The following is a 26,130-nucleotide window of genomic DNA, read 5'->3' as shown; positions in this document are numbered from 1 at the left end:
GACCAGGGGTGTGCGGGAGTGTAGTGGTGGTTTGGGGATGATTCTCATAAGGAGCGTGCAACCTAGATGTCTCACAAGCACAGTTCCAAGTGCCATTTTACTCCTGAGAATCTAATGCTGCCACTGATCGGACAGGAAGGCAGCAATGCAAGCAATGGGGAGCAGCTGTAAATACAGATGACGCTCCGCCCCCTGCTCATCTCCTGCTGCCTAGCACGGTCCTTAGCAGGCCATGGACTGCTAGCGGTCCGTGGCTCAGGGGTAGGAGACTCCTGTTATAGCAAGATCTTCATCCCAGTTTTGAAGTTCAGACAGCTTATACCACTTTCTTGTGGCTAAACTTCTTGTTCATGTCATGTAAACACAGCTAGAAAATACAGTCAGCTCGGTTTTCTGCAAGTTTTCTTAGAAATGAGTTGGGGGGTGGCTGTTTTCTCGCTTCCTTGATGAAAGCAGGTGTTCTTATGTTATTTACTATCAGACTGTATCAGTTATCAATGGGATAGTATGTGCAGAACTAAAGAAAGCAGTAGTGAGGCCAAGAGCCAGAATGTGTACAAAATGATGTCATGCCATTCTGAATTCACTTCCTTTATTTTAATTTTATGATTATTTTTGTTTTCACTAGATTGCTATACCATGGAATGATTTATAATGTTTCTGAATTTCAGGAGGCTAAATTTCATGCTTTTCATAAAATCTTTGCAAACAAGGTAGAGAAATTCAGGTTGACTGGCTGATCTTGGGGGGTCCAGTGAATAGTGTCATTACTAGCTGAGATGGTGAATTTACGACAAAGACACGGGAAAGGGAATACACGATAATTTCAGTTTTGAGAGACGGTTATTATGGGATAATCCAGTGAAGATATTCAGGGAGGAGTAGAAAGTCTGAGATAGGAATTATAAATGCCTGAAAAGGGAAAAAAAATCATTAAAAGGCAGAGAAAAAATCCAAAATTTTAATCCATGCACTGAACATATATATATATATATATATATATATATCATTTACTCACTCATTCAGTGTAAGTTGCTCTTTTAACACTGGGGATACACTAATAAATAAAAGAACATTCCCTTTCCTCCTTAAGTTTATGTTTTAGTAGGAGAGACAGATAGTAATCACAGGAAACAAGTTAATAATAGAGTCTGTTAGAAAGCAGTGTATGCTATCATAAAAAATAAGGCAGGGTAAGGTGACTGGGGAGTGCTAGCAGGGGTACAGATTGCAATGTTAGTGTATGTTTTGCAAATAAGATCATCTATAAATGTGTGGACACCAAGTGGGTAAAAAGTGGGTAGGTGAGTTGGGAGACTGGGGTTGACATGTATATACTATTGATACTATGTATAAAAACAACTGCAGAGAACCTACTATATATCTCAGGGAATCCTACTCAGTGCTCTGAGGTGACCCAAATGAGAAAGAAATCCAAAAGTGAGGGGATATACGTATACACGTATGTGTGGCTGATCACTCTGCTCCAACAGAAGCTATCACGACACTGTAAAGCGTGCACGAACCATCTCAGGCACAGGTGGCACGGAGCTAAAGCCAGTGATGAGATGTGGTCGCTGTACTTGTAAAGCTCTCTAGTTGGTTCATGTATATGACTGTACAAATAGTTCCTCAGACTCATGAGGATGCTTAGGTATATTTCCTGCAGCACTGTAGTTACCACATAACAATTCTCTGGGTCATCGCACCTCTATACTCTGAATTCCTTGAGAGAGATTACTTTTGCTTGTGTGCCTGGCAATATATAATAGACGAAGGGAAGGAAAAGAAAGGAGGGATGGCAAAGGAACAGAATGGGGACATATAAGAATCTAAGAAAGTTTGAGGGTTTGCTTGTTTGGGTTGTTATTTTTCAGAATTGAAGTCAGTGTGACTATTTTTCCTTAAGAAACTGAATGACCAAGTTGACAAATGATAGGCTTCATAAATTGATCTAGGCTATTACAGTTTGGTTCCACTGAACACTGTATTCATAAAATTACATTTGAAATGCTGTATTCTTCCCCAAGCATCACATTTCAAGAGGGATACTTTTCAGTATAGTAAGCACCCATTCCTTTCCTCCGTTTTTATCTCATTTCCCCTTACGGAATTGCACTTCTTCTTCTCCAATCATGTGACTCCTCTATGATTTGCCTGGTCATGTCATCCAAGCTGGAAGGTCAGCCAGAATATTTCTACATGAAGTGTGAATGTGTCTGTGTGTGTGTGATGTGTATTAAGAGACTTTTCTTTTTTGGTAAGACCAGGAAGTACAATTACAAACAGCTGGAAGTCAGTCATTTTCCTTACCACATGGAGAACAGCTCTGTAGTAAGAGGCTTTAATTGTTCCAAACAGGGACAAGCAGAGATGTAAAATGAATGAAAGGAGAGTGCATCCTAAGGCATCACTTGAGTCTATTGAATTCACTGAGTCTAAGATGCTGAACAGATCCCCACCATACTCTACACTCTTCGAATTTCCACTTTCATGAGCAAACAGCTAAATATCATTTTGATTAAGCTAATTTGAATTAGTATCCTAATAACAATATAGATAGATAGATAAAGAGAGAATCTAAAAAGATGAAATTGGTGCTTAGAGTGGTTTCAAAAAGACTGACTCAGGAGCAGTGGTTACCATTTCAAGGTAGATAGGTGTCAAGATCAGAGCACTACTTGGAATGAAATTGGATTCCACTTGAACAGACTCATTACTAGTCCCTGGAGTCTTCAGCAAGAGGCTATGTATAAGACTCACCCTTTGGATAGTTTCTGTAAGAAATCTCTAAGGTTTCTTAAACTCTGATATTCTACAATTTCCCAGAGACAAAACACACGAAAGGAACCATCACTGGAGAAATACCATCCACTATAAATTTATTTTCAAAAAATGCTTAGCCTCTACTGACCCAGAAAAAAATTGTTCACAGAAGATACTATGAACAAGCTAATAATACATCGCGTGCATGTGTGCTAAGTCGCATCAGTCGTGTCCGACTCTTTGAAACCCTATGGACTGTTGCCCTCCAGGCCCCTCTGTCCATGGGATTCTCCAGGCAAGAATACTGGAGTGGGTTGCCATGCCCTCCTCCAGGGGATCTTTCTGACCCAGGGATCAAACCTATGTCTCTTAAGTCTCCTGCATTAGAAGGTAGGTTCTTTACCACCAGGGCCACTATTAGTAGATAACAAATTTCAGAAGAGATCACAGGAAAGTCATTAGGTAGTAAACTGTAAAAGTGTTTTGAGATAAAATAGGTGGACTTGAAATATTTCAGGAAAAATGATGATGGACAAGTGTAGTAATTTTAGAGACACAAAGGAAAAATTTTAATGGCTAAATTTCCAGACTTTGAAATGTGAATTTCATACTTAGATATGCCAGAAAATGTACAGTATTCTATAATATCAAAAAAGAGGAAATTCAGAATTCTTAGCACAATTTTGCCTTTTAGTAACACATTGGTGAGTCATATCCAGCAACTTCTACCCTTTTAGTTCGAGCATGCTACAAAATAGAAAGGGAAAGTATACAATTATTCCTCATCTACATATTTACATGAACTATCTGGGATAGTTGGGATCCTAAAGAATGAAAAAAGAAAGAGAGAAACTTAAGATTTATAAAATGGTACACTTCATTGATGACATATATGAAAAACAATGTTTACATTATCCAGAATTAATAGTAAAAAGGTGGAAGGCTGATTACCACCTTTTGAACTTCTTACAACTTGAACATTATGAGTCAACAACAGAATGTTTTTCCTCTATGAAATAAAAACTCATTAACTGTTCTATTTGATGCTTAGAAATCAGTCATTTTCAAAAGCAGTTATGTACTTTAGAAATTCACCAAAAGGAAAATTCATCACTAAAGTCAGATGAACAGCTCACTGCAGAAAGACATCAAAAGAGAATAAATGTTTTGTTTATGGAATACAATAGTATATCTAAATGAAGGTGATATTACTTGCAATACAGCCAGAGTAGCCAAGGAAATTCAAGTGAACCTCAAGAAAGATATATGAAGAACACCTTTCTTACAGAAAATAAAAGTACAATGTCAGTGTAATACTATAATAGATTACAATCCTGGTTCACAATTTTTGCTTAGATATTGAAACCAGTTCTATTTGCCAACTGTAGAGGGTTCCCCCAAAGCTTGCGGCTATGGGTAGAAGAATTCCATCATGTTTTTCTTTCCTATAACTAAGAAGAGGGGGAAAAACCAATTCATATTTATTGTAGCCTGGCAATGATAATATGTGTATGATGTATTTTCACCCTTTAAATCTAAAAGTACTTTAGAAATTGGACAGTACCCTTCTGAAATTGATTGATAACTGATGAAAGGTCATAACATACTGTGTCTTATGTAGACTCTAAGGAAAACTCTAGCTGAAAATATATGAGAAATTTCTAACAAGAAAAAAATTTAAATATAAACTTAAAGGGTTTCAACATTTGGATTCTAAGGGCTTCCTGGATAGCTCAGCTGATAAAGAATCCACCCGCAATGCAGGAGACCCCAGTTTAATTCCTGGGTCAGGAGGTTGCCCTGGAAAAGGATAGGTTACCCATTCCAGTATTCTTGGGGCTCCCTGGTGGCTCAGATGGTAAAGAATCTGTCTGCAATGCAGGAAACACTTGGGTTTGATCCCTGGGTTGGGAAGATTCCCCTGGAAGAGGGCATGGCAACCCACTCCAGTATTCTTGCCTGGAGAATCCCCATGGACAGAGGAACTATGGAATTTCTGATAGAAATGGTATATGATTTCAAATAAACAAGAAAATCTTAATAGTGTTTCACTTAAATATTTTCAATGAAATATGTAAGCAAATGAAATATTTACAGTTTTATATCATTCACTTGTGTTTGTTGCTCAGTCACTAAGCCATGTCCGACTCTTTGCCACCCCTTGGACTATAGCCTGCCAGGCTCCTCTGTCCATGGGATTTCCCAGACAAGAATACTGGAGTGGGTTGCCATTTCCTTCTCCAGGGGATCTTCCTGATCCGGGGATCGAATATGTGTCTCCTACACTGGCAGGTGGATTCTATACCACTGAGTCACCAGGGGAGCCCATGTTGTTCACTACTTCACTTTATTTTCACGTTTCTTCACTTTTATCTCTCTCTTTTTCTGCAGAAGCACCTTTATACATGCTAATTCATTAGTTTCAGTCTACTTCTCTTAAGTAATCATCAGAAAGGCTGTTAAAATTTAAGATACAAACAACATAAAAGCAGCATGACTGAGTAAGAGCACTATAAAATGAGGGTTGGATTCTAGTAACAGTTTTTGTTTGTTTCTTTCTTTTTCTGTGTGACCTTTTGTGACCTTAAAGAAGTCACTTTAATCTTTTTAAATCTTCATTTCTCAACTGAAAATTAAAGGATTGGATCAAGTGCTCCGTAAACTTCCCTTCAGCCATCATCCTCTAAAACATTCATAATATCCCTGCAAAAATTAGCTAGATGTCCCTTCAAAACTTTGCCACAGCTCTTTATGCGGCAACAGATGGCAGATGAAACAGGAAAATGTTTCACATTCAGAGTGGCTGCTTGGCTTCAGGAAAATAAAAACAAGCACTCACCTTTCAGACTGTACAATTTTTATCACTGGAAAACGGGACTAAATTTTAATTTAGCAATACCTATGAAGAAAAGAAAAAGATTTCCCAAACTAACCAGGTAAAGGATATTTATAGGAAAAAGACTTACACAAAAAAATAAGGTAACACTATCAACTAGTTTAAAAATGTACATATAGTATTTTTTTAAGCTAATCTTTTTGTGAAAAGGCTTTTGATGACAAATTCAATTTAATAGACATGAATTATTCAGATTTTCGATTTGCTCTATGTAAATTTCTGTATGTTGTATTTTTTCAAGAATTTTTCCATTTCATCCTTGTCTTTGAATGTGATAGGCAAGAAGTTACTCATATAATCTTTTATCTTTTCACTGTCTACAGAATATATAGTGATTCCACTTTTTTCATTTTTAATATTGGTAATTTGTCTTTTCTCTCAGTTTTGTTAGGAGTTTACAAATTCTATATTCTTAAAATTTAGTATTTTCAAGGAACAAATTTTTGGCTTTGTTAATTTGGTTTATTGTTTCTGATGTCTATTTCATTGCTTTCTGTTTTTATCTCTATAATGAATGTTACACATGCATCTAAAAAAATGTATATTCTACAGTGGTTGGCTATAGTCATCTATAGGTGTCAATTATGTCAAATAAGTTGAAGGTTTGTTAAAACATGCTATATTGTTATTTATTTTTTTTTTATTTTACTAATTTTCCTATTGATTACTAAAAGAGGAATGTAAAAAAATTTCCAGTCATAATTATGGAGTTGTCCATTTTATTCTTTAATCCTGTCAGTTTCTACTTTATCTATTTATGTTGTTCTGTCACTAATCCATCTCTGACTCTTTGTAACCCCATGGACTGCAGCACGCCAGACCTTCCTATCCATCACCATCTCCTGGAGTTTGCTCAAACTCACGTCCATTGAGTCGGTGATACCATCCAACCATCGCATCCTCTGTCGTCCCCTTCTCCTCCTGCCTTCAATCTTTCCCAGCATCAGGGTCTTTTCCTATGAGTCGGCTCTTTGCAGCAGGTGGCCAAAGTATTAGAGTCTCAGCTTCAGCAATCAGTCCTTCCAATGAATATTCAGGGACATTCAGAATATTCAGGATTTACTTTAGGATGGACTTGATGGATCTCCTTGCTGTCCAAGGAACTCTCAAGAGTCTTCTCCAACACCACCGTTTGAAAGCAACAGTTCTTTGGCACTCAGCTTTCTTTATAGTCCAACTCTCACATCCATACATGACCACTGGAAAAACCATAGCTTTGACCAGATGGACCTTTGTTGGCAAAGTAATGTCTCTGTTTTTGAATATGCTATCTAGGTTGTTCATAATTTTTTTTTTTTCCAAGGAGCAAGTGTCTTTTAATTTCATGGCTGCAGTCATCATGTGCAGTGATTTTGGAGACCCAAAAAATAGTCTGTCACTGTTTCCTTTCTTTCCCCATCTATTTGCCATGAAGTGATGTGACCAAATGCCATGATCTTTGTTTTCTGAATGTTGAGCTTTAAGCCAGCTTTTTCACTCTCCTCTTTCACTTTCATCAAGAGGCTCTTTAGTTCTTCTTCACTTTCTGCCATATCTGAAGTGTCATCTGCATATCTGAGGTTACTGGCTCCCAGCAATCTTGATTCCAGTTTGTGCTTCATCAGCTCAGTTTTTCTCATGATGTACTCTGCATATAAGTTAAATAAGCACGGTGACAATATACAGCCTTGATGTACTCCTTTCCCGATCTAGAACCAGTCTGTTGTTCCACGTCCGGTTCTAACTGACCTGCATACAGATTTCTCAGGAGGCAGGTCAGTGGCCTGGTATTCCCATCTCTAAGAATTTTCCACAGTTTGTTTGGATCCACACAGTCAACAGCTTTGGCATAGTCAATAAAGCAGAAGTAGATGTTTTTCTTGAACTCTCTTGCTTTTTTGATGATGCAATGGATGTTGAAAATTTGATCTCTGGTTCTTCTGCCTTTTCTAAATCCAGCTTGAACATCTGGAAGTCCACAGTTCACGTACTGTTGAAGCCTGGCTTGGAGAATTTTGAGCATCACTTTGCTAGCATGTGAGATGCAGGTAGATTCTTTACCAGCTGAGCCACAAGAGAAGCCCTCTCCACTCCTTAGGGACTGGCGTTCTAAAATTTCCATGGAAATCTGAGGTGTTTACTAAGTCCCTGTCACTTGGCAGGACTTGAATTCCAATTTCTGCCTCTCTCCATGGTGAAGAGCAACTGAAAACTCTGCCTAGGCTTTACATTCCACAAATGTTAGAGGGGTTTGTCTCATTCACCCTGTCCTTAACATCTAAAATAGCAGGCTCTTAATGTGTGTTGTCAAACTAATAAACTATGAAAGACTGAAAGAAAATTTTCTCAACAGGACAAGATACAAATCTGTTTTTCCTTTTCCTCTGGAAATTGTTCATTAATTCAATTATATTTTCTAAATATCCACTATATTCCATAGATTGTGCCATGAACTGTAAATTGAAGCATTAATAGAATCAACCATCCCTGCCCTCGCAGAACTTGAAATTTTAGCCAGGTATCATTCTGACATAATTTAGCTTATAGTAGATAGCCATGACTCTGCAATTAAAGGACCAACATTTGAATCCAGTTCCCTCATTGATTAGCTGAATGGCTATAAGTGAAACATTCAACATGTTTATCCATCAGTAACATAGTGAAAATAAAAATACATCACGTGTTGTTATGGGAGTTATATGCAAGTACCTTGTACAAGATAAACACAGAATGATTGCTATTACTAAATTCATTATGAGACTAGCTCTCAGAAAATGTCTAATCTTAAATTCGATATTTATTTATTGGATATTTAAATAATTGCACTGAATTATTTCACAGTCATATTTGGCCTAGATTCACCATATAGTGCCATTCTATAGTGCTTGAACTTTAGAGTCAGATGTATTTTGAAAATCAGATTTTGTTTCAAAGTCTAGGAAATTAATATAGCATGTATGCCATATATTATATAACACTGAAGTACAGTCTGTGGCATGCCTATCATTAAATATATTATTATTTAGTACAATTAATGTTCATATGTGTGCAACACTGGAATATTCACATGAAGTGGGCAAAGTGTAGACTATGAGTAGTCATAATCACATGTTATTTCGGTCAGGTTTTGACACTAAAGTTTTGGCACCATCTTAGGTGACATCAGCTGTCAGTTTCTGGAGCTTTCCAGATTTGGAATTATGAATGAGGGATTATGGACATTGTATAGCCACACCTTAAGAGTAATTGAGAGAAGGAATTAAGCAGGATGTCTGGTAAGAGAAAGTAGCCTGAAAAATATATTTGAATAAACCTGTATCTACTAGGGGGTTAGATTTCCAAACTGGTTGCTTCTGGCAAACTTTCGTCCCCTGGGTCTACCCCTCCACTAGCTGCATCTGTATGGCTGACACAGAGCTTTGCAGCAGGGTGGTACAAAAACAGTACCGGGTGCATTAATACATGAACGTATTCCCAAAGCAAAAGAAAGCACAAGTTTGAAACCTCTCCTTTTCAGAAACTTCACCATTAGCTTTCCATGTCACCCTCCAATCTATCTCACAAAATCAGTTAGTTTTTCACAAAAGTCTGTCAACAAATTTGCTACACAGAGAAGCAGAGCAATCTTAAGACTCTCTCAGAGTGACTGAAAAGCATGCTGTACCATAGAGGATTGTTGTACATAGCTTCTAATAAACCAAACTACTGAGACATCACACAGGAGTGTTTATAGAGTGCTTTTACTAGCCACTGTAAACCATAGCCTGGTCTACTGAATGAGCAATATATGCTCCAAAAAAAAAAAAAAAAAGAATTGTTTTCCATTGCTTCAGTCAAATTAAATGGGAACTTTGAAAAGATATGTTCATACTGTGAGCTTTCAACAGCCTACACTTCTTTAAACCAGATACTTAAGTCAGGATAAAACCAAAGCAAGCACATTAATTTAAACATTCATGCTATCATATAAAAGGTGTACCTGGGTTGTGGCTTTGACTCTGGCTTTACAGATTGTTGTTCTTTTTTAATAAAGTTTTTCTAGAAGAAAAGAATTGACACAATTAGGAAAACAACTTCACTGTCAAATAAAATTTTAATTCCATTGATGTTCTATTATATTAATCAAAGGGAGAAAGAACTGTTCCATTATACTAAATGTTAAAAGCCTGATTATACTATATATTAAAAGCCTGAACAATCATATACATACGTATGTCTAATGCGCTCACGCTAAGTCGCTTCAGTCATGTCCGACTCTTTGTGACCCTATGGACTATAGCCCACCAGGTCCCTCTGCCTGTAGGATTTCCCCAGCAAGAAAACCGGAGTGGGTGGCCAAGCCCTCCTCCAGAGGATCTTCTTGACCCAGGGATCGAAGAGTCTCCTGCATTGCAGGTGGAGTCTTTACCGCTGAACCACTGGGGAAGCCCCAATTATGAGCCTAAAAACATATATAAATATGTGTACTCAGCAGCATATGATCACAGAACCTCTTCCAGCATCTTCTGGCCCCCAGGAATACAACTCTTGATTATTTCAGTGAGCAAATATCCATAAAGATCTACTACAGATATGAATTTATTTACTTGGTTATTTGTCCCCCATGTTATAAAAATATTAAAGTAGCTTCCAAAAACACAGTATGTATTAAAAAGGAAAAAAATATCAAGTTGAAAGGAAAATATGAATAGAAAAACAATGTCAAGTGTTTCTGCTTTTGCTTAATGTGTTACACAGATCTGTCTCTCAAATTTCTAGCTATCAAAATATTGTGGCCTAAACTGTGTTCCCCTAAAATTCATATGCTAAAGCCCTAATCCCCAGATGTGATTCTATTTGGAGATAAGGCCTTTTAGGAGGTAATGAAGATTAAATGAGATCATAAAGGTGAGGCCCTAATCCAACAGGACTGGTGGCCTTATAACAGAAGAGGGGCCACATGTGTGCACAAAGAAAAGGCCATGTGAGGACACAGCAAGGAGAAATCTGTAAGTCAAGGAGAGAAACCTCAGGAAAAACTCACTGTGTCCCAGAACTAAAAGAAAATTAACTTCCACTGTGCGAGCCACTCACTCAGTCCATAGCGTTTATTATGGCAGGCCTGGCAAACTAAAATGCAAAGTAACAAAGAAAGCACGGTCGTTCTGATACTCACAATGTCTATAAGAGAAGCACACTTATTTTCTGTAAATTTTTTTCCATTAGACTAATTTTGACGATTAACTTTTCTTCTAAAATTTCTTCCATGAGTACTTTAAAGGAAGCCTGGGATAATGGCATGGTCAGCTTCAAGAGCATCTCTTCAATAATGACACTGGAGTGCTTAATATGGATCTTTTATACAATCCTTCAATACCAGTCAGCAGTGGAAAGAACAACTCAGAAAGATAATTTTTCAAGACCTCAGAATAACTGGGCCATTCCCTTTCTGGTCATTAGGTGTGATCCAAAGCTTAAACTGATACCTAGAGGCAATGCATACCCAGTTTATAATCTGCTATGACAATTATTGTGCCCAAAATAGCTTTTGAAAAGATGGCCTTGAATGGGAGGAATTTGAGGCAATCTTGTTAATGAGTGAAGACTAATGGATTTTGGATTGTTGGCGTTGTCTTCCCTCTCAGACTCTAGAAGAAGTCAGTACCAGAAAGTGTCTTGGCTATGGATGTGTTTCTCATACCATAAGGAAAACATTTATTTTAGTTTTGTTTTTAAAGTTTCAAGTATATATATTTCACCACTGTTTGGCACCTGGAGTCAAAGAAGTCTGCTCTATAAAATCTCAGGATATATAAAGAATAAATGTAAACATGAAATATGGAAGAAATCTGTATTTGTATTGCAATAGGACTCAGTTTTAAGACACAGAGTGATTATTTTAAATATATTAAACAAATCATAAACTTCTCCTTTGGAGTCAAGCTTCACTCTATCCTACAGTGAGTATTCTCCTGAATGCAGTCTGACTTGTATGTATAAATTTTTATTTCATGCCATTCATTTTTTAAGGTTGAAGATTAACTTTTCTTCTATAGTTGCGTTAGAATACAATATTAACCTTGAGAAGCACTTTGTATTATCTCTTGACTACTTGTTCCTTTTAGAACTCCCTGATCATGTTTTCTATTTCAAAGCAAAAAATCATCCTCAAAAGTAATATTGTACTTTTAAAAATGTATGCGCACATATAGGTGATAATAAAACATGAAACAGGACCTATAGTCTAAATACCACCCTCAAGATGTTCCATGACACATATTCATGGCTAGAAAAATACTCATGGCTATACAAATTATTTTTTAACCTATATATTCCATACTTTCACACAAAACAAAGTGCTTGGCTTGAAACACACTGTCCTTATAAGATATACTATTTACACTTGCCAGCTTGATTTTTTTCACTGCCTCCTTCTCTGGCCACATGACACACTCTCCATTATGAAGGGTGTCAGATATGAAGGTCATTCAGCAAAGCAGCCTGACAACCATTCTTTTTTTAAACGGTGGTTGTACAAGACACAGACTAAAAGGCAGCCACCCCAACTTCAGGATTTTAACACTTTATTTGTCTGTTCTGGGTCCTAGTTATGGTATGCAGGATCTTTTTCAGTGGCAGGCATATTCCTAGTTGCAGCATGTGGGATCTAGTTCCCTGCTGCTAAGTCACTTCAGTCGTGCCCGACTTTGTGCAACCCCATAGACGCCCACCAGGCTCCCCTGTCCCTGGGATTCTCCAGACCAGGGACCAAATCTTGGCCCCCTGCAGGGGAGTGTGGAGTCTTGGCCACTAGACCATCAGGGAAGTCCCTCAGACAAACAGTCTTGAGGATTCTTACTAAAATGTTCTCTGATTTTTTTCTAGTGACATCTGTTGTTTCTTTTTCTTCCTACTTAACATAATTAGAACCTGAGGGATTTGGGGTCATCTTTTTGCAAAGTTGCTTCAGTCGTGTCTGACTCTGTGTGACCCCATAGACGGCAGCCCACCAGGGTCCTCCGTCCACAGGATTCTCCAGGCAATAATACTGGAGTGGGTTGCCATTTCCTTCTCCAATCAGCACTCCTTTATTTAAGGGTTCTTGGTTTTTTACCTAAGTCTTCGTTTTCTCCATACCTATATATTAAAATTGCAAGTCCATTTTGCCTTGGTGTTTCTATTCCATTCTCTCTCAAAATGTGTCTTCTTACCACAGCTGCCACCTGCTTCTCGAGACCTCCCCAAGGTCCTAGTCTCTTCATGGCAATGCATTTCAAGGGACACATTCTAAATACTTGGTTGAAGATGTAAGTCACTTATTAAATACTCATGTCAAATTTCCAATGTTTTTAACAACCTGTGTTGATTTACTTCAAACCTTTTTTTCAGACTCCTTTCCCACATATTTTCTCAAACCCCACAATTTAACTGGCACCAATTTGTGATAATTCACATAATATTATTACATCTCAAACTTCCTTTCAGAAGCAGCTGTCTTATCTACCAATTCCCCCTTCTTTCCAAATCTCATCTGGAATTTGTGTTTTCCTTTTGACAATGCTGCTAACTTCTCTCACAGTTTAATGATTAAATTTTTGCACTGATTAACCAGAAATGAAATACGGAAAAAAGCCTTTCATTTTGCACCTTCACGCTAGCCATGTTTCTATATTACTACTATTAGCGTCAAATTCTACAATATGTTTGCAGTATAAACGTAATCTATAATTGGCACATTATGCCTCCAATACTTTACCCTAAATGTAGTTAAAGGGTATTTTCTAAGTAGCAAGAAATTTTCATAGTTTTAAACAGCTTTGTGACCCTACCAGAAGCATATATAAACACACATTTAAGGTAAATGAAATGTTTCTTTAAAAATAGGTAACAGTGAACAGAAATCACTAATAGCATATACATGTAAAATTACAAATTACACATTAAAACATGTGAAGTAAACTGAAAAGCTTTTTCTGCCAAGCTTGAATATAAACATTCCTGTTTCCCCAGCAGAAGTCAGTCATGTCACCAGCACATTCTGTGAAATAGCAGTGAGTTGCATTCCTTACACTGCTACTGCTTCTTGATAAATATTTTAAAAAGAAAACTGTCAATAAGTTGCACACATGCAGAACCAAAAGGCAATGGCAACCCACTCCACTAATCTTGCCTGGAAAATCCCATGGGTTGGAGGAGCCTGGTGGGCTGCAGTCCATGGGGTCTCAAAGAGTCGGACATGACTGAGCGACTTCAATTTCACTTTTCACTTTCATGCACTGGAGAAGGAAATGGCAACCCACTCCAGTGTTCTTGCCTGGAGAATCCCAGGGACGGGGGAGCCTGGTGGGCTTCCATCTATGGGGTCGCACAGAATCGGACACGACTGAAGCGACTTAGCAGCAGTAGCAGCAGCAGAACCAGAAGGCACAAAACACATGATTTTGGAATTTTTCACAAGTCATTTTCTTTATATTGTTGTATTTAAGCGTTTCTTTCTCAAAACACACAGAAAGAACAGGAAGGTTTTCGAGCCACAGAATCTCCCCCAGGAAGTTGCAATAGGCCCAGGTAACCCCTAGTTTCTCCAAACCTGCTCATGGAGCCCTAGATGCCTCCACTTTGAAGGTGTTCTCAAGTGTGGGGTTTCCTTTACTTTCCTTATGAGAAGTCAGGGGAATGCCACAGGGAACGCTGGTCACTTGGTCACAGCCACGGCCTCAAAAAGTCATTCGACTTTCAGAGGAGGAAAGCCTGAAGAAGGTGGCCCAACAAAACATAGGTTGGTCCTTTACCAATCACTAGACAAACGTCTTTAATCTCCAAGGGAAATCAAGCCTCTTTGACAGGTAGAACTTTAAGGCTAACATGGTAGCAATACAAAGATGAGTAAGAAAGACAGAGAAGTTTACATCCCAGTGTAAGTCCCTCTCAGGGTTGAAACTTATTTGTAAAAGATATAATAAGGCTGTTATTTCTTGAAGCATGTTCATAGCAACAAATCAGAGGATAATACTATAATACATTCTAAAAATAAAAATCAAAGATATTTTAAATGCATAGTTGAGATGAAGGGAAAGTAATGGAATTCCTTTCTGGTCAAAAACAAGAAGAAATGTTGAATTTACTGTTGTATGAGTTCTGAGACTTGTCTCTGCCTCAGGGATTGTGTGGAAATTTTAGACAACCTAGACCCTGGGTTTTAATGAGCTCTGTGCCTCCTGAGAAATCTGTATGTAGGTCAAGAAGCAACAGTTAGAACCAGACATGGAACAACAGACTGGTTCCATATTGGGAAAGAAGCATATCAAGGATGTATATTGTCACCCTACTTATTTAACTTATATGTGGAGTACATCATGTGACATGCTGGGCTGGATGAAGCACAAGCTGGAATCAAGACTGCCAGGAGAAATATCAATAACCTCAGTTACACAGATGACTCCAACTTTACAGCAGAAAGCAAAGAACTAAAGAGCCTCTTGATAAAGTGAAAGAGGAGAGTGAAAAAGCTGGCTTAAAACTCAACATTCAAAAAGCGAAGATCATGGTATCTGGTCTCATCACTTCATGGCAAATAGATGGGGAAACAATGGGAACAGTGAGAGACTTCATTTTCTTGGGTCTCCAAAATCCCTGCAGATGGTGACTGCAGCCATGAAATTAAAAGATGCTTGCTCCTTGGAAGAATGACAAGCCTAGACAGTATATTAAAAAGTAGATATATCATTTTGCCAACAAAGGTCAATCTAGTCAAAGCTATGGTTTTTCCAGTAGTCATGTATGGATGTGAGAGTTGGACTTTAAAGAAAGCTGAGCACTGAAGAATTGATGCTTTTGAACTGTGGTGTTGGAGAAGACTCTTGAAAGTCCCTTGGACCACAAGGAGATACAACCAGTCCATCCCAAAGGAAATCAGTCCTGAATATTCATTGGAAGGTCTGATGTTGAAGCTGAAACTCCAATACTTTGGCCACCTGATGTGAAGAACTGCCTCATTGGAAAAGACCCTGATGCTGGGAAAGATTGAAGGCAGGAGGAGAAGGGGCAACAGAGGATGAGATGGTTGGATAGCATCACCGATTCAATAGATAGGAGTCTGAGTAAACTCTGGGAGTTGGTGATAGACAAGGAGGCCTGGCGTGCTGCAGTCCATGGGGTCACAAAGAGCCAGACATGACTGAGTGACTGAACTGAACTGAACTGAACCAATTCAATGGACATGAGTTTGAGCAAGCTCCAGGAGTTGGTGATGGACAGGGAAGCCTGGTGTGCTGCAGTCCTTGGGATCGCATAAGTTGGACATGACTGAGTGACTGAACTGAACTGAACTGTGCCCTCTAGTTGAAAGCACTGGAACCCAGAGCATGAAAAAATGTTAGAGTTGAAAACACCCTGTAAAAGGCTAGGGACTGGAAGTATAATATCCTTAGCATATAACTGGGATTTTCAAATTTCCATGGGGTGAGAAAGAAAGAGAAAGAGAAAGAGATATCATGAGTCTACTTGTCTGGCATGGCCTTGGCTCTGGGTAAAGAGGGGGCAAAATCCCCTCCTAGGAATTTCTAGGCCAACACCTCATTCATAAGGTTTTGGTGCCTCACTTCACACTATCTGAAATTCCCTAAACTACCCCCACCCCACAAAAAAAGGCAGCAAATTTAGAGTAAAAGGTCCCAGGTTGGTGGTGGTGGTTGTTCTGTCCATTCGCTAAGTCATGTCCAAATTTTGCGACCCCATGTACTGCAGCGAGCCAGGCTTCAGTAGTTGGTAGTCCTCTAAAAATGTACCCGGTAAAAGCAAATATCAATATAAAGAAGAGTGTAGCTTAAAGTTTCAAAGAATTTTCATAATAAAATACAAAGAAAAATGAGCTCCCAGTCAGAAAATCATCGAATATAAGAACTATTAAAAAGCAGAGACATTACTTTGTCAACAAAGGTCCGTCTAGTAAAGGCTATGGTTTTTCCAGTGGTCATGTATGGATGTAAGAGTTGGACTATAAAGAAAGCTAAGCACTGAAGAATTGATGTTTTTGAACTGTGGTATTGGAGAAGACTCTTGAGAATCCCTTGGGCTGCAAGGAGATCCAACCAGTCTATCCAAAAGGAGATCAGTCCTGGGTGTTCATTGGAAGGACTGATGTTGAAGCTGAAACTACAATACTTTGGCCACCTGAAGTGAAGAATTGAATCATTTGAAAAGACCCTGATGCTGGGAAAGATTGAGGGCAGGAGGAGAAGGAGACAACAGAAGATGAGATGGTTGGACAGCATCACCAACTCAATGGACATGGGTTTGGGTGGACTCCGGGAGTTGGTGATGGACAGGGAGGCCTGGTGTGCTGCAGTTCACGGGGTTACAAAGAGTCGGACACAACTGAGTGACTGAACTGAACTGAAGCAATCAAGGTGTCAGAAAAAACAACAAGCTACACATTCAGAAATTTTAGGACTGCAATACCCTAATTAAGGTAAACAGAATACAAAATAAGAATGAGTTTCCTTTTCTATATATTCAGAAATATATTGCTGCTGCTGCTAAGTCACTTCAGTCGTGTCCAACTCTGTGCGACCCCATAGACGGCAGCCCACCAGGTTCCCCCATCCCTAGGATTCTCCAGGCAAGAACACTGGAGTGGGTTGCCATTTCCTTCTCCAATGCATGAAAGTGAAAAGTGAAAGGGAAGTCGCTCAGTCGTGTCTGACTCTTAGCGACCCCGTGAACTGCAGCCCACCAGGCTCCTCTGTCCATGGGATTTTCCAGGCAAGAGTACTGGAGTGGGGTGCCATTGCCTTCTCCGCAGAGATATATTAAAGGACCCCAAATTATCAAAGTTGACCAAGCTAATTTGGAAAATAACAACTAGACACTGTAAAAATGAAACATATGATTGAAATAACAGAGAGCTAAACGAATAGCAAAAGACAAGAATGGATACACAAAAATATTTAAACTAATATAAAAATAGAAATCAGGTAGGAAAAAAAAGACCCAGGATGCAGCACTGAGAGGCAGAGAGATGGCAAATATGAAAAAGAGGGAAAACAAGAAAGACAACTGAATGGAAGGCAATGTATATGTAAGGACAGTTTCATAAAAAGTTTTAATCAGAGTTTATACAGAAAAAAAAGGGAAGAAAAATACCATTTAAAGAGATAGTAACAGATTTTTTTTTCCCATACCACAGAAAGACACTGATTTTAGGAAGCCAAATAAAAACCAAGCAGAATAAACAGAAAACCACACTTACACATCTCATAATAAAACAGCAGAACAACAATTAAGTCCTTAGAAGTAGAGAACAGAGACACATTACTCACAGAAGAAAGACAACTGGATAAACATCTGATTTTTCAACAGTGGCAGTCAGAAAACATGAAAATGATAACCTCAATGTTTAGAGAATGTATTATTGAGGATAAAAGTAAATATAATATGAACAGAAGCTTTCTGCCAACTGACCCTTACCTAAAGTGAGTGAAAGTCACTCAGTTGTGTCCAACTATTTGTGACCCCATGGACTGTAGCCTGCCAGACTCCTCTGTCCATGGCATTCTCCAGGCCAGAATACTAGAGTGGGTATCCTATCCCTTCTCCAGGGGATCTTCCCAACCCAGGGATCAAACCCAGGTCTCCCGCATTGCAGGCAGATTCTTTATCAGCTGAGCTACCAGGGAAGCCCTTACTAAAGGTACTTCTAAAGGACATAGTTCAAGAAGGAAAACCATCCGATAGGCTTGTGATGCTAGATATAAAAGTGAAAGTGTTAGCTGCTCAGTCGTGTCTGACTCTTTGCGACCCCATGAACTGTAATCCACCAGGCTCTTCTCTCCATGGAAATGTCCAGGCAAGAATACTGGAGTGGATAGCTATTCCTTTTTCCAGTGGATCTTCCCAGGGATCAAACCCAGGTCTCCTGCATTGCAGACAGATTCTTTACTGAGAAGGCAGGTAAAAAATTGGTAAGCATGTACATAAACATAAACAGGTAGGGAAGTATAAAACAATATGACAGTTTCTACATAATTTGTGAAGCTAAATAGAATGAAAGAGAGAACTAAACACTAGTAGTTAGGGCAATCTAAGATTTCTGTATGAGGTGGGAAGAGGATAAGTATATTTTAAGTTAAAAGTATGTATTAAAATTCCTAATTTAACCACTTAAAAAAAAGTAAAAACAAGAACATAAATGTCAAATGAGTACAAAGAAAACTAGCACAATGTCAAACTTGTACTAAGGACAAAGGAACAAGAGGGTAAAATGTCAATTTACCAAAAAAAAAAAAAAAAAAAGGATAAAATGGAAAGACAAATGGAGAACACAAAATAGAAAGGGTGTAAATGCACCTAAATATATTTTTTAAAATACCACTCTATGGTGTTCACAAAGAAGAAATAATAGTGGCCTAGAAATGTGTGAAAAAAAATTTCTCAGCCTGATTTGTCATTAGGGAAATGCAAATTAAAATTGCAAAGAAGTATTTCACACCTTCCAAATTGGCAAAGGTTAAAATTTTGACATATTAAGTGTTGCCAAGCATATGAAGCAATGGGGATTCTGATAAACTGCTGCTGAAAGTGGAAAACTGTTCACTGTATTGCCTGGTAACACTGAACACACATGCGCCCACTGACCAGTACAGCCAGTCTACTCCAGGCTGCTTGTGGCTGGAGGCGATCAATTATCCAGGTAGTTAATAATCAGTTACTGAGTTCCTACTCCCCAGGCCCTATCCACCTACCTCCCAGGCTAAAGGGATCAATATTCTAGCATCTACATAACCCATTCTCAATGTATCAGGGTGCAGGCTCATACCGATGCTGGGAATTCTTACCCTAGAGAAACTCTTGCACCTAACACTTGTCAAAGAATGTGGTGGAATTGTTCACAATAGGACATAACCTTTTAAAAAGACAAATATCTCTCAGCAATGGAGAGGATAATTAAATTTCAATGTGGTTATTCAATGGGATGGTGTGCATCCATGAAAATGAATGAACCATGAGGGCAGAGGTCAACATTTATGAACATTGACAGTTCTCAAAAATACATTGTTGGGCAAAAAGAAAGAGAATATATTATAATTTCATACACACAAAGTCAAATACAAGTAAAATTAAGCAAAATACTAATTGGAGTTGTGTCTAGATGTGCTAAAATTATAAAGAAAACAGGGGAACACTTAACGTAAAATTAAGAAGATTGGTTTCTTCAAGTTATGAAGGGAGTGAAAAGACACAAAGAGTTCTGTTTCCTAAGTTTTATAAGTATTTGTTTCAGTTTTATTCTTTAAGATATATATATAGAGCTACATATAGATATGTATATGAATAATAGACTGTTTTGCACTATTAACACATAAAACAATAGAAATCTTTAAAACCATGTGATAGAAAAGTTCCCGAAGTTTAAGGTGAATGTCAGTCCCCCAAGAAAGAAAAGAATGAAAAGACTTTGGAAATCTATACGTTTTCCAAGTTTATCAAAACCCCCTAGGAGCATAAGTGGCTCCAGATCTACCCTGTATGTTCTTGGAAATTTCAAAATTCAAGAATGCCAAGCAATGGAACAGCTGCTGCCAGGAATGAGCTATCTGATTCTGAAGTTTTAACTGTATGAACCTATAAATACTATGACTTCCCTAGTGGCTCAGTTGGTAAAGAACCTACCTGCGATGTGGGAGACCAGGGTTCAATCCCTGGGTCGAGAAGATCCCATGGAGAAGAAAATGAAGGCACCCCACTTGAGTATTCTTGCCTGGGAAATCCCAGGGACAGAAGGGCCGGGCAAGCTACATACAATCCATAGGGTCACAAAAGAGCTGGACACAATTTAGTGACTAAACAACAAAAAATTGAATGCATGTTAAAAGCTGCCCAGCCACTAACTAAAGTTTGGCTAACTACCCTTGTTTGAAGCACTTTTATGGGGAATTACATAAAAGTATGCTTCTCAAACTTTATGTGTTTATAAATCACGAAGATCTAATTCTTCGAAAGTAAGGATACACTTGGATATATTGGCTTATTGAAATTGTACAGATTACTTTATTGGGGTGAAGGGTCTATTACCTGGCATACTTTCCCAGGCCAATTTTGATATTCACTATTTTTATTTCATTATTTGAAAATGTGTTTCTCAGATCTTTGATTGGTTATAATCTTACTCATCAACATTCACAAGAAAATGCATTCCTATCCTGCCATGACTCTAAATGAAGCAGAATGCATTCCTGTCCTGCTACGATTCTAAATTAAGCAGAGAATAGTTGTTATACAGTTGGCTAAGTCATGTCTGACTCTGTCTGCGACCCCATGGACTATATCAAGCCAGTCTTGCCTCTCCTTCATTATCTCCCAGGGTTTGCTCAAACTCATGTCCATTGAGTCGGTGATGCCATCCAACGAACTCATCCTCTGCCTCCCTCTTCTCCTCCTGCCTTCAATCTTTCCCAGCATCAGGGTCTTTTCCAATGAGTGGGCTCTTTGCATCAGGTGATCAAAGTATTGGAGCTTCAGCTTCAGCATCAGTCCTTCCAATGGCTATTCAGGGTTGATTTCCTTTAGAATTGACTGGTTTGATCTCCTTTCTGTCCAAGGGACTCTCAAGAGTCTTCTCCAGCACCATAATTCAAAACCATTAGTTCTCCAGTGCTCAGCCTTCTTTATGGTTCAAGGCTCACATTCTTGTACATAACTATGGAAAAACCATAGCTAAGACTAGACGGATCTTTGTTGGCAAAGGAATGTCTCGGCTTTTTAATATGTTGTCTAGGGTTGTCATAGATTTTCTCCCAAGGAGCAGGTGTCCTTTAATTTCATAGCTGCAGTTACTGTCCACAATGATTTTGGAGCCCAAGTAGATAAAATCTGTCACTGCTTCCACATTTCCCCCTTCTATTTGCCATGAAGTGATGGGACTGCATGCCATGATCCTAGTTTTTTGAATGTTGACATTTTTTGCTGCTTTTGTTGAGTTTTAAGTCAGCTTTTTCACTCTCCTCTTTCACACCCAATCAAGAGGCTTACACACACACACACACTATATATAAAAGAGATAAACAACAAAGACCTACTATATAGCACAGGGAACCAGGGAACTGTGTTTGATATTCTGTGATAACCTATAATGGAAAAGAATGAAAAAGAGTGTGTGTGTGTGTGTGTATATATACACACACATATACAATTGAAGAATAAAACAATATACTTGTACCAAGGAGTAAGCACTACTTCATTATATAGTGATCAATCGTAGTGTATTATACAGCAGTATTTTTATGTATAACTTAAAAAGAAGAGGTGGCAAGAAAACTGACCTTTTCCAGTCCTGTGGCCATTGCTGTGTTTTCCAAAGTTTTTGGCATATTGAGTGCAGTACTTTAACAGCATCATCTTATTAGGATTTGCAATAGCTCAGTTGGAATTTCATCACCTCTACTAGCTTTATTTGCAGTAATGTTTCCTAAGGCCCACTTGACTTCACACTTTAGGATGTCTGGCTCTAGGTCAGTGATCACACCATCGTGATTATCTGGGTTGTGAAGATCTTTTTTGTACAGTTCTTCTGTGCATTCTTGCCACCTCTTCTTAATATCGTCTGCTTCTGTTAGGTCCATACCATTTCTGTCCTTTATCGATCCCATCTTTGCATGAAATGTTCCTGTAGCATCTCCAATTTTCTTGAAGAGATCTCTAGTCTTTCCCGTTCTATTGTTTTCCTCTATTTCTTTGCACTGTTCACTTAAGAACACATTCTTATCTCTCCTTGCTATTCTCTAGAACCCTACATTCAGTTGGGTATATCCTTCCCTTTCTCCTTTGCCTGTCACTTCTCTTCTTTCTCAGCTAGTTGAAAGGCTTTCTCAGACAACTGCTTTGCCTTCTTGCAATCTTTTTCTTTTGGACGGTTTTCATCACCACCTCCTGTACGATGTGACAAACCTCCGTCCATAGTTCTTCAGGCACTCTGTCTACCAGATCCAGTCCCTTGAATCTATTCATCACCTCCACTGTATAATCATAAGGGATTTGATTTAGGTCATATCTGAATGGTCTAGGAGTTTTTCCCCAGTTTCTTCAATGTAATCTTGAATTTTGCAATAAGGAGCTGATGAGCTGAGCCACAGTCAGGTGCCAACTGTATAGAGCTTCTCCATCTTTGGCTGAAAAGAATATAATCAATCTGATTTCAGTGTTGACCATCTGGTGATGTCCATGTGTAGAGTCTTCTCTTGTGTTGTTGGAAGAGGGTGTTTGCGATGACCAACGTGTTCTCTTGCCTTTCTCTTGCTTTCATTTTCATTTCCAAGGCCAAACTTACCTGTTACTCTGGGTATCTCTTGACTTCCTACTTTTGCATTTCAGTCCCCTGCGATGAAAAGGACATCTTTTGGGGGGTGTTAGTTCTAGAAGATCTTGTAGGTCTTCATATCTGTACTTCAGGTATTTGTCAGGAAAAAATTACATTGAATAGACTGTAACTATTTATCAAAAGCCCACTTAAAAGGCAAAATATTATGGGGAATTGCCTAAACAGTATTTCTCAAACATTTATATACTTATAAATCACTATTGATCTTATTAATACAATAGATTTTGATTCAGTAGATTTGGGGTGGGTCCTAAAAGCCTACACGTTTAATCAGTTCCCAGATGATAATGATTCTGTTGACCCACGGAGTGGCAAAGGACTAGAGGATATTGCCCCACTCCACAAAACATCCTAAAATCTAACTCTGATTTAAACCAAACCTGCAGAAAATTATCTAATTTTAGTTGATTATTGTTTTTTTTTTCTTTGCATACTTTTGTTTTTGAGGAAGCAACAGCAGTGGAAATCTATGTGAAAATTGAAAACCAACACCTCTTTGGAAGACAAATTATCAATATATAATAAAAACAAATAAGAAACATAACAACAACTTCACTAAAAGGAATTTATCCTAAGGACATTAAGAATATGCACAAAGATTTAAGTACAAATATAGTGCACTGCATCCCATTAAAGCAGTCAATTGCCAAAATAACCAAAAATGAGCTATGTACATTCAATGGAATAGAGCTGTCATTGATTTAATGTTACAGAATATACGCTAATAAGATGTTCAGAATATATTTTCAAATGAAAAAATAAGATTATAAAGCATTGTTGTTGTAATAAGTGTGGTTGATTTTTTCATTTTTTGGCTCATTGGGGTTTCCTTCAAAATATAGGTATTGCAAGCATATTTGTAATTGCAATTTAGTATAGTATCTCATTAAGCTAAAAGTGTATAACTGAGGACAAAACTTTTAATGAATACACTTGACTTTTTAGACTTTTTTCTGACCATTTAAAGAAGCAAATCTAAATCAATGCAATATTAACAGCCACAGCAAGATCCAAAGCCTGTGGCCATAACCCTGGATACCAGCACTTTCTACTTCCCCTGGCACTTTCTGTGTCTACTTATTATTACTACTGAAGTTTTCATTCATATTCAACATCCATGTCTGGTGCATTTTGTTTGATGAAAACAAGCTAATTAGTGCTGAACCTTTCCTAGTTCATAAATTTATTCCTAAGAACATTAAAATGAAGTCAAGTAAGACATGTTCAGTAACAGATGTTTGCCTTTTTTGGCTGCCTTTTTACAGTTTGTTCTCTTTCATTACTTTTTAAGAAATTTAGTTAATGTTCCCTTTCCTAGAGAACAAGCATACCTAGCTTCCCAGGAGGTGGGGGTGGGGGGATTCCCCAGGGCAGGCACAGTCTGTTCACTCCCTTAACCTAATAGTTGTTCCAATGTTCTCTGCAGCCAGCTTTTCATTTTTTTCATCCAGATTTTGGTAACAATCACACTCCAGCTTATTTCAGAAAGGATGAATATGTGGACTGGGAGATTATTATAAAACTAGAACTGTGGTGAGCACTATTATTAATGCCCAGGGTCCTAGAGTCTCTCAAATACCTTTCCCACAAGAGGATATCAGAGAATAAAAGGTCAACATGATTGACAGAATTTGATTGAATCCTTTGGCTTCTATGGTAAAGAAAGATTGTGAAGTGAATTCTGAAACTAAAAAACTAATGGTCTCCTACAATCAAAGAAATGAGAAGTGTAGATCAAGATTCTTCTCTAAAAAAATGTATCAGTCCAAAAATACAAATTTAAATGGTTTATATTTACCTACCTTCCATTTTTGAATATTTTTTAGCGTGAGTGGTATTGTGATGTAGTTTAAATTGTGGTACATTGGTAAACCTAAGTAACATTATAATCCAAAGCATGCATTCATCAACAGTGCTTTCTTTTAAAACTTTGTTAGAATAGTTTTAAATATATATGCAAACCAATTTATTGTGACTGTACATCTTAAACTATTGCCAAAGGAATTCTACATAAAGTACCTCCTTTATTTTTTCCCAAAAGTACTTTAAGGCAACAGTAGAAATTTTTATCTAGAAAGAAAGATTCAAAAAAATAAATTTTTATGAACATACTTAAGACCGTATAAAATATATGATATAAAAATATCAGGTTCAGATAATCCTGCTGCACTGAAATGTAGAGTTTTACCTGCAAGTACATACATTAAAATAATAAGTATATATATATATATGTATATCAAAATAAATATCTGCATCATTCTCACAAAGATTCAAAATTTTATATTTCATAAGAAAATAAATATACATTTCAAAATTAAAATGTGAAATTTGTATTAAATATCACTACTCCTTGTAACAGGACCATAACAAATAAATTTAAAAATTAGAAAAAAGAAACTGTTGGAATGTTGTTCAACATGTCAAATCATAGTCATGTAGTTAACTCAAAGCTTAAAGCAGTAGCAAGCCTACTACAGGATTTTTAACATATCATTTCAATTACTATTCAAATTACTATCCAATTAATATCCAATATTCAATTACTATCCAAAATGATCTTTTTAAATATAAGAAATTATTTTAATAAATAGAAATTTTAAACTTAATAGTCACAATGATTTATGTTAATCCTTTGAAATATCAGAAAATCAAATCAGATGACCTTTTTATCAAATATAGCCTACAAGATGAGAATATCATGAACATGAAAATAATTAAAATGTCTCTCAAATGTGTGGCAGAGGGAAGGAAAACAGCAGACAGAAGAGATTATGATGGAAGAGGAAAAAAGGAGGAAAGATGTTTTATATATTAAAAGTTAATTGACTACTTTTTATTATGTAGTAACATCTTTTTTTTTTTTTTTTAGGGGCACGTGCGGCTAGAGGCCCCGTGCGCGCGTGCACGCGAGACTGCGCGCGTGCTTGAGCGCACACCCGGCAGAGCGCCCACTTAAGGAATCCTATGTAGTAACATCTTTCAAGTGAATGCCCATAGTCTTTTGACAGCACAATTTGGTAAAGAATCACATAAAAATATCTAAATTTCAAAGAAGAATATCCCCTTAGATTCTTACAGTTTTCTTTCACCAAAATTGTGCAAGAAAATGCTCCAGAGAAAACTGATAAGAAATTTC

At 37.7% G+C, this 26,130-nt stretch overlaps 1 protein-coding gene across 3 annotated transcripts in view; it reads right to left on the bottom strand.

Annotated features, from left to right (window-relative positions):
• The window catches only part of IQCM (IQ motif containing M), a 509,303-nt gene that overhangs the window by 267,284 nt on the left and 215,889 nt on the right, over positions 1-26,130 (bottom strand). For 2 of the 3 annotated variants that reach the window (XM_059876235.1, XM_059876236.1), the window contains one exon: positions 9,621-9,679. The exons of the other annotated variant lie outside the window; for it this stretch is intronic. In XM_059876235.1, coding sequence (XP_059732218.1) covers positions 9,621-9,679 — 59 coding nt within the window. The remainder of the gene's footprint in view (positions 1-9,620; positions 9,680-26,130) is intronic. 3 annotated transcript variants of the gene reach the window in all.

This window comes from Bos taurus, chromosome 17 (genome assembly GCF_002263795.3).
Source record: "Bos taurus isolate L1 Dominette 01449 registration number 42190680 breed Hereford chromosome 17, ARS-UCD2.0, whole genome shotgun sequence".
Taxonomy (NCBI): Eukaryota; Metazoa; Chordata; class Mammalia; order Artiodactyla; family Bovidae; genus Bos; species Bos taurus.
This window is presented reverse-complemented; position numbering and strand designations above follow the sequence as displayed.